This window comes from Streptopelia decaocto, assembly GCF_964273445.1.
Source record: "Streptopelia decaocto genome assembly, chromosome: 1".
Classification (NCBI taxonomy): domain Eukaryota; kingdom Metazoa; phylum Chordata; class Aves; order Columbiformes; family Columbidae; genus Streptopelia; species Streptopelia decaocto.
Genome location: NC_138663.1, coordinates 76,910,873 through 76,926,142, shown reverse-complemented (window position 1 = coordinate 76,926,142; position 15,270 = coordinate 76,910,873). Strand labels below are relative to the sequence as shown.

At 38.4% G+C, this 15,270-nt stretch overlaps 1 protein-coding gene across 6 annotated transcripts in view; it reads left to right on the top strand.

The window, feature by feature from the left end:
• ABCC9 (ATP binding cassette subfamily C member 9) overlaps nt 1-15,270 on the top strand; it is a 75,364-nt gene that overhangs the window by 15,215 nt on the left and 44,879 nt on the right. For all 6 annotated transcript variants that reach the window (XM_082043005.1, XM_082043009.1, XM_082043007.1 and 3 more), the window contains 7 exons: nt 4,764-4,958; nt 7,628-7,792; nt 9,312-9,467; nt 11,756-11,890; nt 13,171-13,333; nt 13,968-14,008; nt 14,996-15,138. In XM_082043005.1, the coding sequence (XP_081899131.1) occupies nt 4,764-4,958; nt 7,628-7,792; nt 9,312-9,467; nt 11,756-11,890; nt 13,171-13,333; nt 13,968-14,008; nt 14,996-15,138 (998 nt within the window). The remainder of the gene's footprint in view (nt 1-4,763; nt 4,959-7,627; nt 7,793-9,311; nt 9,468-11,755; nt 11,891-13,170; nt 13,334-13,967; nt 14,009-14,995; nt 15,139-15,270) is intronic.

The window sequence follows — 15,270 nt, the reverse complement described above, 5'->3', positions numbered from 1 at the left end:
AAAGCTGGCTTACAACAGATTTTTTTTGTTTCCGTAATTGCTTAAAGTCTTGAGATTACGACAGCCTCTAACACGTTTGTGCTTTTATTCAAAATCAGGCTGTAACCCTAAAGTAAACTGATACTTCATAGATAAAGTTAAAGTAAACCAAAGAGCTGAAACCAATCCAAAGAGCCAGGCAGTGGAAGTTTCTACAGTTCACTCCCACAGAGAAATGTGTTGGTTTGTGCATGCTTGCGCCAGAAAACAGCCAAAGAATTAGGAAAATTCTTCACATTGAAGTGTGGTCTGCAATCTAGAAGAGATTGTATGTCACTGTCTCTGTTGCCAAGGTGTATTTTTCACTAATCTTCTCCAGCTGTCAAGGGGAGCCCCCCAGCATCCTCTGGATTAAGTGGGGTTGCCCTGTCTGTGCCTGGAGACAGCTCATCTCTGTTGTGCTCCCATTCCTTTCCAAACCCTTATTATCACACCTTGATGAAAGATGCTGAATTTGACCATCAGTATTCTGTATTGTAAAATGCCTTTGAGATAGCTCACATGATGCTGTCTCGCTATCTCCTCTGCATGCTATTGAAAGCAGACAAGGCTCTCTACCAAATAAGAGAACAAGGGAAATGAGTCAGGTTAAATTTTGATGACCATTTTCTCAAAATCACTGTTTTCCAAATCTGTGCTCCAAGCATATAGGAGCATCAGATAGATGGTCTGAGCTAACTTTTTATGACTGCTCTATTCTACTAAAATAGCATATTGCCACTTGTATAACCATGAAGTCTATGAACATTGGATTCAACCTTTGCTTTGTTTTCTTTGATGTCAGCGAACAACTCCTGAAATGCATATTCAGCTATTCACACAGATTTCCTCTGGGTCCTGCCATATGAAGTTTTGTCCACTGACATGAGAACTAAGCTAACACTTCTGAGTGACAAATCTGAATTTGCTATTCTCTTCTAGGTTTTTTTTACATTTTGAATTTTTCATCAAGCAATGCTTAGCATTATGAATACATTCACTACTTAAAATTCTTTAGTTGTAGTTTTTTCAAAGCATCAAGTCATTTAATTCTAATATTTTCTCCTGAATTTTATAGAATGTTAAAGCCTCTTATCAGTAATTTAATTACAATATTAAGTAATATAAAACAACACAACGCAAGGCTAAATAACTGGTCATGGACATTCTAATTAACTAATAGTCTGGTAGGCACTATTGCAAAAGGCATTCCAACCCTTATAGTAAGATATAGGTAATTTGTTTTATAGGTAGTTTGTGTTTGGCATAACACAGCATATTGTAAGAAAAGAACATAGCATATGTTCATTCAAATTAGAAGATATTATAAAACTACAGTTAAAACAAGCTCTTTTGATAATTAAGCTTACTTAAATATGCTGTTTGAGATTTTACCTGAATGAATTATTGCCAAAAAAACACATTGAAATTGGCTTTCCTTATCCCATTATTTCCCACCATCAGTAAATATGCTAGAAGACGGACATGCTATATTTTTTTGCTTTTCTGGAAAGTCTCCTATAGAATCAGGAATACTTAATCCTACAGTATTTTTATCATACCTTTCTAAGACTCCTGGAGAAATTGTAACTGTATATAGGAAAGTTGCTTCTGCAGAATTAGCAGAGATGCACACCATATATAAAGTTAGACCAATGAACTTGAAATCATATATTATCTTTAATACACATTCACAGTTCCTACTATATTAATAAACATTTTAGCTGAAGATAAAGAATTCATTAATAAGATTAAGAAGATAAGTAAATCCTTAATGATATAATGAAACTCTCACAGGCAAATTTTAGGACCAATGTACTATATGTGGGTGGTCCTTGCCACATAATCTTCCCCCCTCAAAGTTTGATCCTGTTTCTGTTGTTGCTTGGCTTTTTGTTTTGGTTTCTATAAAAGTCAAACCACATACTACTGCATCATACATCATATATCCCAAAATAGGTTTAGCACATTGATATCACATTTGGTTTACTCCATCAACACAAATCCCCTGTAATTTGCCCTGACGGTCGACAAATTTTTTTCTTTTGGGATGGTGTAATAGAAAAAACAATTTTTAAGCCAAGGACTGTTAGTTTCCTATACCTGCTATTCATGTGCCACTGTGGATTTCACCCATTATGTCAAAAAGAGGAGGAAAGAAAATTTGTTAGACGTTACAGGGACAGAGCATTGCCCTTCAGGTCAGCTATTCAGCTGACACTATCAGCTCCAGCACTAAGGGAACAGTCAGATTTCCATACTGATTGAGGGTGACCTTACAGGTGGCTTAGTTTACCAGTTGGTGCCATCTCACTGCCATTAACTCAACCCTTGAGTGCCCAAGGTAGAGAAAATTACAGTGATTTAAAGGGAGGGTGACAAAGACAAGGAAAACCTAAGCAAGTGCCACAGGTGACAAAAGCAGTCCAGCCAGGTTAATTAACAGAACAACAAATGCTAATGACCATTCTAACAAAATAATTCTTGCAAATTAAAACAAACACCAATATGCACAGCTGTGTAAACTGTTTAAATTCATATTTGTGTTGTTGCAACTCTTTTCTGTCTGAAGTATAACTCCTTTTCTGTAGCTCGATCATTATTAACATTATGTTTTAAGATCCTTTTTCTCACCTTCCAAAAGTAAAGTATGTCCTTCCAGCCTCCTGTGACCATAAGGAGATGCTCTTGGCTTCAGTTGGTGTCCCAAGCCACAGTGACTTAAAGGGACTGAGAAAATGCAGAAAATAATCATTGTGGTCATAGCATTTTGCTCATGCAGAAAGGCCAGACAGAGCTTTTTATTTAACTCTTATAAAATTGGCCAAACTTTCAATTCTGGATTAACTGAAACATGCCAGCAGTTGTCAGAGAGCTGTAATGAGTGGTGATTGACAGATCATCCTTCAGCACCTAAATACAGGATAGGCTTGGCAAATGCAACATACTATACTGCAAGCCCATAACACTGGGCCTCAAGAGCCATTGTGGACAAGATCTTAAGATTAGAAGAAAAATCCACTCTTCTTTCTTCCTCTTCCCATGAGATATTTCGACTAATTTAAGTCCTGATTAAAAAAGAAGAAACATCAGTGTTTAGCAATAGAGATTACTAGGTAATTTAATTTAATGTAATTTAATTTAACTTAATTAGTATTTTTCCAGTGAAAACCAAATAGATTTCTAGTACTGATGACAATTATGTGAATTGTAGTAGTAGTAGTGAAAATGGCTATTGAAATAGTAAAATCTCATTAAAGAAATAAGGATTTGCCATTGCCATTTACCAAATTTACTGTTAATTGAATGCCCAGAATAGTATGTGCAATTTTTTCCAAAAGACGGCAGATGTGTTTTCTTAATAAGTTCGCTTAGCTCCTATCAAGCTGTTAAAGTGCAGACTGTTTATCTGAGGAGGATGACAGCAGCCCCTGTAGTGCACTCTGGCTCAAAACCCATTAGGCAACAAATTCAGAGCTTTTTCTCTGGGAAACTCATGTGAGGCCCTTATGCTCTTTCCCGTGTCAGAAGCAGCATTTTCATTCTCACCACCTTCTGAAATGTTAGCTCTAATTTGTCCCCATGCTGCTTGTTTCTCTGCACTAGCCTTCTTGGCATTGGTTATGACCAGCCTGGTCTAATCTCTAGAAGCCCATAAGCAACTATCTGGCTCTCCGGTACACTTATACATTTTTGGCATCATGCACATGTTCTGTTTCACTGTTGAAGTGGCATACATGGAAAAATTGAGAAAAGAGGGCAAAAGACTCGAGGCAGCCAGGCAGGGTACAGGCATACTTGCTTTTCTTTCATTAATTTGCTGGGGCAGGGCGCTGCTATTACTGGGCTATATATGAAATGTCTCTGTGAACACTCAAGAGGGCTTGGCTTGGCTTGCAACTTGCAGGCATCTGTGCTACTTGAAAAATGACAGATGCTTTTTTCAAGTGCCAAAAGCTGCTTCCTGAAGTGCAAGGAAGCACTCTGCAGACCATGGGTCTGCTAAGTAAAATTCTTCCCTTTTTATATTGAAAGGACCTCAGAAATATCAGAACTCCACCGAATAGATACAGAGTTATCCACTGGTTGGTATTTTAGGGCAAGAGTTGCGATAATGCATAAATTCACAGAACCGAAGGCTAGAAAGGACTGTTAGTTGGTTTAATCTTACCTCTCAACATAGCCTGTTACTTTCACCTTTTTGAGCCCAGTGATTAGTGACTGGCTGAAGTGTATCTTCCTAGAAGGCATCCAAGAGATAGAAAAAAAATCCAGATAAATTAAATTAAACTATATATATGTCTGTCCATGTTTTTTCCTTCAATCTCTTTCTCACATCAGAAGCCTTCCCTGGATCAAGTGGTTTCACAGCTACTGTGAAAGTCAAGATAACCCATATGAGTGAGGGCTTGAAAGGTCAGACCTTTTCCTGAATGCACATGTGACAAGGAGCAATGGCTACATGCCAGTGCGATTAATCTGTGTTTGCATTCCCGTGTTTGCAGGTTGAGAAAAGTGTTAGGGTTTAGAGGTAAGGAACCACAGTTTTGAAGAGGCAGAATTTGAATTTGCTGTGAAGAATGGCTGGAACCCGTTGATATCTACAGCTTGTTTGCTACCTCGTCTTCTCCAAAACACCCTTCAGGAACCATTTGGGCATCCAGACAGGGATGGAATGGAAGTTGCTGTGTAGAGCCGGGGGGGTCTCTTCGTTCTGCACTGATACCTGTTTCTCTGTTTTCCAGAAAAAGGTAGCAGACCAGCCCAATCGGAGTCCCTCCATATGGTTAGCCATGTACAGTGCTTTTGGACGACCAATTCTTCTCAGCAGCACGTTCCGTTACTTGGCTGACTTGCTGGGTTTTGCTGGGCCATTATGCATTTCTGGCATTGTCCAGGGCTTCCAGAATACAACCAATAATACAAATACGACAGAAAAGGTAACCTGACAACATGGATTGAAAGACTTTGTTGGTAGTAGTTCTAGTTTTATATCAGATATTTAATACATCTGGCTGCATGCTTTTTTGTGTTTGTGATCACCATTGTGTTATTTCTTTGTTTCTTTCAAGGAAACCGAGTGGTTTTTTTTGTTGGAGACAGTTTAGTGGAAGTCTTTGGTGTAAATGCAACACAGTTAGTGCAGGCTTCCCCCAGTTGCCCAACTCTCTGCCTCTTGGTGGAGTCATCCCTGCAGTTCTGGGGAGAAGAAACAGCTTTTCTACTCCTCTTCAACTGTGCCTGCTGGTTTCAGGCAGGACACCTGCTGGTGGTGCCTCAGTGATGCATCCAGCAAGGATGGGTCTGCGAATTTTGCTTAATTTCTGTCCATCTGTCTATTTGTAGTTCATTGACAAGTTTGAGCTCTCTGAATTCTGTTTTCCACTGGGAAGTAGTAGTCAATCCCTGTTTGTGGCTGATTACACTGGCTGTTGCTGTGATTAAATGCATTGGTGCATGTGGGAAAGTGAAAAGCATTGGCATTCTTGATACTAGAGATGCACAAAAGATGCTCGTTCAGACCTCATTTCAAGTTTCACTGAGACTGAACTCTCAGACACTATCACTAAGCACTGAGCAAGCCTCTGATACAGAATATTTTCTATCATAAGAAAAAAAGCATTTTGTTATGTAACTAGTGAAAAGACACAGGTGAAATTACTTTACTAGCTGATAGCAGAGAAGAAGTGATGAAGAAATTTTCCTACTTCTTTTTTTCTGATATGGAATCATCCCCATACACTTTAGGCAGTGAGTGTCTTGTATTTGGAGCAGACGGGTATGTAATGGAATAATATTTTCTTCTCCAGATAACACATTTGACTGTCATCACTATCCAAACATCATCTCCTTGGCTGCTTGCTCCTAACATTAATTTTCTTGACTGATGGTCTGAATTTGGCTTTAGCCTCTCATTCAGCCATTGCGTTGAAGAATGAGACTTTAATTGTGTAGCTTATAGAATAAATCTCTTTATCAGCCTTGAACCTCCACATGTTGGATTTGAGCCACAGTATTAAAAGGCAACATGTGTATTTTGTCTCCATTTTTTTCATGTTGAACAAACAATATATTTTAGGTTGAAAATTATAATTTCTAGATCGTAAATTTAGGAATCTCTACATTTTCCACTTCCTTTATCCTTTGTACTCTTCAGTGTAGTGGTTTTAGTTGTGGGGCTTTTTTAAGTTTTAATTAACACTGGCTAAAGGGAAGATTAAAATCATTGGAGAACTTGAAAAAACTCTGAGAGTCTGGCTTGTTGGCAGTCACTGTTTCTCTTGGATACATTTCAGAATACATTTTCTTTTTAATTTATGAATTTTGATAAACTCTCTCTTGGTTGTTCTTGCTATTATGTGTTTCTCCTTTAAATTGTCTCTGTCTCTGTGAATTCATTGAATTTTATGCTTGTTCCCCCTTAATTCCTGAGAACCCTATGTGCATTGTTAAAGGTCTCTACAAATGTTATTTTATTATTGATATCCTGACTATGTGAACATGGGGAAGTCAGATGCACCGGAACGTTGAGAAAAGAGTTTTCAAATATATTTATCTAATCAATGATGCACTTAAGCAATCCTCATTTCAAAGAGTATTGGGCTGGTTGAGTGACTGAGTCCGATTATTTCAATGGGATTTAGTTGTCTTAGAGAAACTGGACCTGTTAGGTGCTTAAAGACACCTGTGAAACCCTGTTAGGTGCTTAAAGACACCTCTTGGGTGTCAGCTGCCTCTGGCAGAGGGAGGGGTGTGTGGTGTGGAGAGGCTGTGCCACTGCAGGGAGATGCGCCTGCGTGGCTCGGAGCACCTCTCTCCTCCTGCCTTTCATCTCAGAATCAGTAGAACAGGTGGTTTGGTTTGGTTTGTTTATTCTTCCCTAAGAATTCCAGTACATCCTGCTTCCAGCTGGCTCGGAAATACCAAGGGAACAGCCTTCCTTGTAGTATTTTGGTGCATTTGTTTCCTTTTTCTGCCTGAAACAAGACCAGCACAGTGAACATAAAAGCTAGAAAATGAAAAAAAAAATGAAGTTATTTAAATAAGATTATTTCTTTTTCCCCATTGAGACGTCTAAACTTCATTTTGTGGGAAACACTGGCAAATATATTCTTATTTTATTCAGAATTCACAGGTATCTTAGACTATATTTCAGGAAGGAATTGTTTCCATAATATGAAAATTCAACATAAGTAACTAGTACCATCTAATGAAAAATATTTTCTTGCGACTTCTTTGTGGTGCAGGTAGAAAGAGATTTTTTTTCTACTGAGTAGCGTTTCTGTCCTACAAATAATCAGAATTTGGTGGAGCAACTAAAGATAAGGCAGACATGGTGATCTCATTGTCCCTTTCCAATTAAAACCAATTCATTATAGAACTGCTAAAAGTTAAGATCCTGTCATTGGAACAGGAGCAGAGTATTTAATTTGTGTGCAAGTGGTTTTGATACATTGGACAGTGAGAAATCTGTTTCCTATAACTTTCCCATAACGCCATCAATATTTTTTATTCTAATCAAATGACTGTATTTCCTTGTTTCCAGCGTCTCAAGAGGTACAGCCCCTCATATGCCACTTTCATTGTTTTTTTTTTCCTTTCTTTTCAGGTAAAGGATCCATCAAATTCCTATCTTTCCTCAGAGGAATTTCTCAGAAATGTTTATGTTTTGGCAGTTCTTCTCTTCCTGGCCCTTATCTTGCAGAGGACATTCCTGCAGGCATCCTACTATGTAACTACAGAAACTGGCATCAACCTACGAGGTGCTTTGCTGGTGAGCAAAGATGTTCTCATGATCTACCAAGAAATTCACTAATAATAGCTCCAGCTTTGTACTTTCGTTTGTCTTGTTCTTTATCTGAAGACTCAGTTAACAATTGTTTGAGAGAAGATATGCACTGTGTTTTTATATAGAAAACTGGAAAAAGTAGTATCACTGACGTAACCAAACCAATGGCAGCAATTGCTTTTGCTAAAAACTAAACCCATCATACTAACATGTAGAAGTTGAACACTCACTCTGTATGTATAACAACATATCTTTGCAGATGGTGTTAGGTATATGAAGATAACCAGTGTCGTTTTGGCTCTGCATCTGCTTTGTTCATTCGCTGATGAGGTTACTTCTGCTGACTGTGAACAGAGTCATCTGCAGAGTATCTTTGGCCGAGCTATGTTTTACAGTAGTATTGTCCGTGTATCTTTTGCACAGAGCCGTGTGGGATGGGACAGGAGTGATTCATTTCCAAAACCTTGTCTCTAAAACCAGCATCCATTAACTGTCTGTGAAAGTTGTGTTTATGGACTGGAGCCAGCAGCTCCAGCTCCGCACGTGGGTGGGCTGCAGCAGGGATCTTCACAGACCAACCTCCACAGACACCCGCAGCACCCTGTGCGAAACAGAAGCTGGAACTGATGTCTTGCCAGGTGTAACTACCCACAGAAATACCATCTCAGTGTGGAAGCTCCTTTTTTTTTTTCTTTTTGTGCACACTGTTTCAAACATTTTCTGCCTTCTACCAGGACAGATGGTACAGACTCGGTGAAGAAAGACTACCTGAGTATTTTCTTGTGATTTTGTGACTCGCTCTTGACAGAATGGGGACTCTTAGGCTAATATGAAGCTGATGTAATTTACCATGGTTCTGTAGGCATTTCTGATTAATTTTACAGGATCTACCTTGCTCATGGAAAACACAGGGCAAAAAGCACAAATTATTTTAAAATCTTCCTTGAAGCTGCAATGTTTGATATTCAGTCGGAACTGGGTTCACAATATTTATCTTTAAAATTCTGGTAGATAGAAGCCCTGATTAATTTTAAACCCTGTTAAGCTCCTGCAAATTTTATGGAAATAGATGACCGGGTAAAGGAGAGACACCCAAAGCGACACATACCAACCCCGATCAAAACTTCATAGCGTGAGTTTAACTATCTTATCAGAAACAAGGAGCTCTTTGACAGACAGTGTCAGAGAAAAACAGACTCACCAAATGTTTATTAAAAAATGAGCTTTGCCCAGCCTCCTCAATTTTGATGTTTTGTTGTCGTTTTGTTCTATTTTAGGTCTGCATTAGGCGACAAACCTTTTAAGAGGAAATGGAGTTTTTTAAAGTCAGTTCCCTCTCTTGTGCTTTCTCTCTCTCTGTTTCCCTCTCCCTGTCTCATGTGAGAGACCGGGAGAGGGGCTGTCTTAGGTAAAGACTGATGCAGCAGCTTGAAATGTCCTGCAGCTACTGTTGTGTTATAATTATAATCATTTTCATATCTTCCATTTTATTCCTTTCCTACAGGCAATGATATATAATAAGATCCTGAGGCTTTCTACATCCAACTTGTCCATGGGAGAGATGACGCTGGGACAAATCAATAACTTGGTTGCTATAGAAACAAATCAATTAATGTGGTTCTTGTTCCTGTGCCCCAATCTGTGGGCAATGCCTGTTCAGGTAGAGCATCAAAGTAAGGGCCTGATTTCAGAGATCCTCCAACCTGGTTGAAAAGAGTATATGTCTGTGACACTACTACGAAATCCAGAGAGGAACCTGAATTTCACACTTATTTGCCAGGAAGACTAACAAGCAGAAACGTGGCTCATCATCTCCTCTGAGGGCAAATAACTAGAGAGGCTTTTTTTGAGCAGGATTTCAATGTCGTGGATGTCGTCTGTGACTTACCCTGCTCATATTTCTCCCACTACTGACACAAGTCATTGCTTTTATTTGTGCCACATGGCAGCAGCACAGGCACCTGATCAGCACCAAGTATTGCATTTACAGTGCCCACTTGTAACTGCGTTTTTGTGGCAGGAGCAAAAAACAATTGAATCCTGCTCAAGTGACTGACAGCAGCACCAACAGTGCGCTGCGTGAAATGCTCAGAGGAGCTTTCATCTAAATAAGCTTAGATACTGTAAGTATCTAGTTCTTACCAAGGCTGGGAAAGATCTGTAGGAAAATCTGTAGGAAGGAAAGATAAAAATTATTAACCTGAAAGAATTCTTCAAAAGTGCTAAATGACTTAATGTCCTAAGCCATACTGATTTTCCATGAAGTGTGGACTGCTGTAGCATGTTCAAAATTTTAGCTTGTGGTGGGATTGACATGGTTCTTACCTATAGGTGATCCTGCCAGCATTAAACAAATTTAAAAGGGGATAGAAGCCACTCTTATACTAGATTGGTTTTGCTGAAATTTCTGGAACTCTATCAGATTATAATAGTCAGCAATATTACTACTACTAATAGAAAAAAAATACAGGTTTTGTGTGTCTATTTTAGGGTTGGGTAGGATTTATGGAGAAAAAGACAAAAAGTTTGCATGATAACTGAAGTCAGTAATAATACGGAGGGTTTCATTTTTAGTCACTGTTTTATATTCAGGTTTATTTGGAAGTATTGCTGATAATACTTTGAATGTTCTTAAATTAACAGGTGGTCTGATTCCCGTTGCTAGTGCATTATTATATGTAGCCTAATTCACCACTTGTTTGTCTCTTTAATAAAGTCTCTGTGTCAGCCACTGTAGAAATGTAATGACCTTCCTCACCACTACTGTAAAAAGATGGTTTGAGGAAGCTTCTGTTGATTTTACCTTCAGGCAGTCAGGACCTGAGATCCAAGGGATGTTCCAAAACCCATCAGTTGTTAAGACTGCCCCCTCCACGAGCAGTAGCAAATACTGAATTTCTGTCTTTCCAGTGTGAAACAATGCAGCTATAGCCTGCTGAAGATTGCTGTGATTCTTAGAAAATGTACTGTGTATCCACCAATTATGGCCTGCTATCAAGAACAAAAATTCATTGCAGGATCAGGTCCCCACTAAGGGCTCCGGTTTACCCCAAGTAGTAATTGCTACCTGTAACTTGTATTATTCTACTAAGAAAATGGCATGTAGGTATGCTAATTTGCATTACAGAAGGCTGAAAAGCTAAATAATGCTTTGAAATTGTTGAACTCCACTGATTCTAATTCCTGGTACTGTATAATAAGAAGGCAGATTTAAAGGCAAAACTGACTCATTGAAGAGATAGCAAAAATACAATGTAGGAATCTAGTTCCGTATGCCCTGTTACTGCGGACATCTCTGTACCATAATGTACAGCTTTTTATAAAAATACTTATATAGTAGAGCTTGTATGAACACAGGAACCAGAATTGTGGTAGTCGCATCAGACCCATTCCCAGGTAAACCTGTGTGGGAAGTGTTCCCAAACTCTATGCAGGGCTAAGGTAGCATCTTGGTATTGTCCTACGGAACTACATGGCATTGATGCACACACAGGCTCGGGTTTGTGCTGCTCTCAGCACATCGGCATCATGCTTCAGTGCCTGTCTTAGTTGTGCCTCTGTCTGCAGCTGACAGAGGAGCACTGCGGCAGAATGCGTGACAGTCCTAAGACCTTTGAATACTTCCAGAGTGATGTAAGGAGCGCTAGTGTAAATAAGACTTGAGGCCAGTGATGCTGTAAAATGCCTTGGGGCAAATACCATAATTTAGTGCTTCTTTTGCTCTTTGGAAGCCTTCATCTAGAATTAGGACTACCAGGCAGTAATGCAAACTATGTAGTTAATGTCAAAAATAAAGGCTTCTTGGGTTCATTTCCCACACTTATGGTACAGGCTCAGTTGATTCAGACGAACCATTTAACTGTTTACTGGAAAAACGTTTTTTTTTCTTGCTATCATTCTGGCACATTAAAATCTACTTTTTTTCCTATGTTGCCTTTTTCTTCATAGATAATAATGGGTGTGATCCTCCTCTATAATTTACTTGGAATGAGTGCCTTGGTTGGTGCTGCTGTCATTGTACTGTTAGCTCCAATACAGTACTTCATAGCTACGAAGTTGGCTGAGGCTCAGAAGAGCACTCTCGTAAGTAAATTATTTCAGTGACATTTGTGATCCAGAAATGAGAACAGGGGACGAGGGGTTCTGGCTTCTGTTCTTCTTGTTAGTAAACATTCATTGTGGAAGTTTGGGCAAACTACCCCTTAATTCTTTTGTCCCTCCCTTTCTGTTTTTCTGTGGTTCAGAATCCCTTACTTCCTAACATTTGTCAGACAAGAATTTGAAATTACTATGTGGTCCTTGACCTGCCTTCTCTGCAGAGAGTATTTTTCACCCAGCTAGTACAGTTTCATCTTAAATCAGTTCCATGAAAGGGTGTTATTTCAACATTCAGATGTTGTATTTCATGGGATGTTAGCAAACAGTACAAATGACTGGTAAATTAGAGGAGCACAGTATTAAAGAAGGTGTATAAGCCCCCCTCAAAATGGCTAGAAACTTTATGCTGTCACTCCAAGCTTTGGTATTCTCTAATCATCATCTGGCACTGCTGAATTAAAATATATTGTACATTCTTCAGTGCTATAAGCTTATATTGCTGTCTAATTTAGTTCACCAATTAGAAATGTTTTCTGATACTTTGTCTAATTTTTAACTTTATTCTCATGGTCTTTGAACTTTTAAAATCAACCTTTGATGTTTGAGCCATCAAATATTTAAAGATCCTTTTTATCTTAATATTCAGTGAGCAAGGTATACGTACATGGATCTAATCCTCAGCACGCTTCAATCCTGTTGAGTTGTGCCAATTTATACTGACAGAGGATTTATCTTTGCATAATTTGAGAAATAGTCTGAAATTTTCTTTTTTCTCTTTTCTGAGTTCCTCTGACTCATAATATCCTTTGTATTATGATTTTAACAAAATTTAGGATTACTGTTTTCTGGTGAGAGGCAATTACCTACATATATCAATAAACATCTCACTTATTTTCATTACTAGTCTGTATGAATCATGGAAGGAATCTTCTATCAGCAATTACATCCATGTAGTCTTCTGTCTATTGTTACAGACATCACTGACCTATTAATCCAAAGGATTTGCATGTTTCGGTTTATTTTTCTTTTCAGAACAGGGTCATTTAATTTCCCCCCATGATTGTAAGCATGTTAGTATCTCCAGAGAACATGGAATTTTATATTGTTTTACTCAGTGTGACAACTAAGAGCCTGTGAAAAATCACAAACGAACAAAATTATGAATTTCCAATGGATTTTACAACAGAAGTGAAGGGAAAAGATCATTCTCATTAAAACTACAAACCATTATCAATTTCTTATCCTTGTTTTCTTTTGAAATGAAGGACTATTCTACTGAGAGATTAAAGAAAACCAATGAGATACTAAAAGGCATTAAGTTATTAAAGCTGTATGCCTGGGAGCACATATTTTGTACTAGTGTGGAAGAAACGAGAATGAAGGAACTCACTAGTCTCAAAACCTTTGCTCTTCATACATCTCTTTCCAGTAAGTAACTGATTTTAGTGCTCAGAAATGGATCTTGTTCTTCATGTCAGCATTCCTCCTAACTTCAACTAAAGTGAGATGCAGCTGTGCCTGTGACACTTTTGTGTGCGTGTGTGGAATGTGATTAACATAAAATGACATGACAAATATATAACACAGAAACTTGAAAATATAGAGCATGTCTTTTTGATTTTTTTCTGTAGCAAGTTTTCTATCACCTTCATTATGACATCACGATTATGAGTTGCTTTACAGTTAGAAGGCTCCAGATAATATTAGCAGCTCTGATTGTAGCAACAGACAAATTAGTGTCTGAAATAAATTGTATTTTCTGTAATGCAGAAGAGCTAGGAGGGTAATGTTTTAGTTGTGTTGCATAATAATTGTGCACATGAAACTTTTTATCCTAGTTCACTAAAATATACAGATGAGATAATTCCTTGGCTTATTTGTTTATATGTTTAAGATCTTGCTCTGTCATGGAAGGAAATTTGTTCCTGCAGAGCATTTTTCCTTTGGGAGTTTTAATTACTTGAATTGGAAATAACTGGATTCTTCTAGTGCCATACAACTAATTGTAAAACTGTTTTTTCTTATTTCATATACTCTGATGCCCATTTTATTTCCCTTTCAGTTTTTATGAATGCAGCCATACCAATAGCAGCTGTTCTTGCAGTAAGATACGGGTTTTTTTGCTTTTCCTTATAAAAAAGGAGAGAAAAATAGGGCGGCGGGGGGGAAGGCGGAAGAAAGGACACCATTGTTATTGTATGACATATTCCTCATAAAACCAGCAGATGAGTTAATGTGTCCCTGCTAACTGCAGGATAGCATGACACTGGAAGTGCCCATTCCCAGAGGTGGTATTTCACCAGATGTGGTTTGGATTGGTAAAAACAAACAAACAAACAAAAAATTTTTACTATAAGAAATGGGTTGGACTAGATTATCTCCAGAGGTCCCTTCCAACCCCAACCATTCTCTGATCCTGTGATAAAGAGGAAAATCACTGCAGCTTGAAAGAAGACCCATTTTGAGAAGCTCTCATTTTGAAAGGGCTTTGGTGGCTTTGCTTTTGTATTGTCTAGCAGCAAAAATCATTGCTGTTTCAAAGTGCAATATAAGACACCATTTCAGTATTCAAGAAAGTGCAGTTTAAGGAGAAATAAATTTTGCTTGTCTTCTGGCTAGGTTTAAACCTCAGCCTAATGCACTAGAGGAACTATGACATGCCAGTCAGTAAAGAGTCTTCATAGACCAGATTCTGAGGGCATTACTCAGAGTATGCTCACAGTATGTACCCGAGTTGGGTAAATATGACCATAGTTCTGCATCTATGGAAAAGAAAATATTTATTAGATTCTTATTGATTTTTTCTCGGTTGTGTGCTTCATCTAAACCCTGAAGTCTATTACAAAACTTTACAAAACTGAATCCCTTGATTTTACAACAAAAGAGTTTTTCATTCTTAAATGTGTAAATCTCTTGAAATCACTGGCAAGTTTTAAAAATGTTTTTCATTTTAATAGAAGGTTACTGGGTTTCCCAGTAAATTGAGTTATATAGTTATTGGCCTTAGTTAGGCAAAATATTTTGCTTGCTGTCCTTGCCCATCTTTTTCAAGAGTCCTTATCCTGACATGCTCTTTTCCTAATGTGACAGACCTTCGTGACTTATGCGTATACCAATGTCAAGCCACTGCAGCCTGCCCAGGCCTTTGCGTCACTGTCCTTGTTTCACATCCTGGTCACACCACTGTTCCTGCTCTCCACTGTGGTTCGTTTTGCAGTCAAGGCTATCATAAGGTAAGTGGCCTCCTAGTTTCTCTAATTCTTGAACACCTATGTTCTGCAACACAACAGGGAACGTGCCGTAGGAAAAGTTTGTTTCTACCTGCTCACGTGGGAGAGGAGTAAGAGGTGGGACTCAGATGTTCA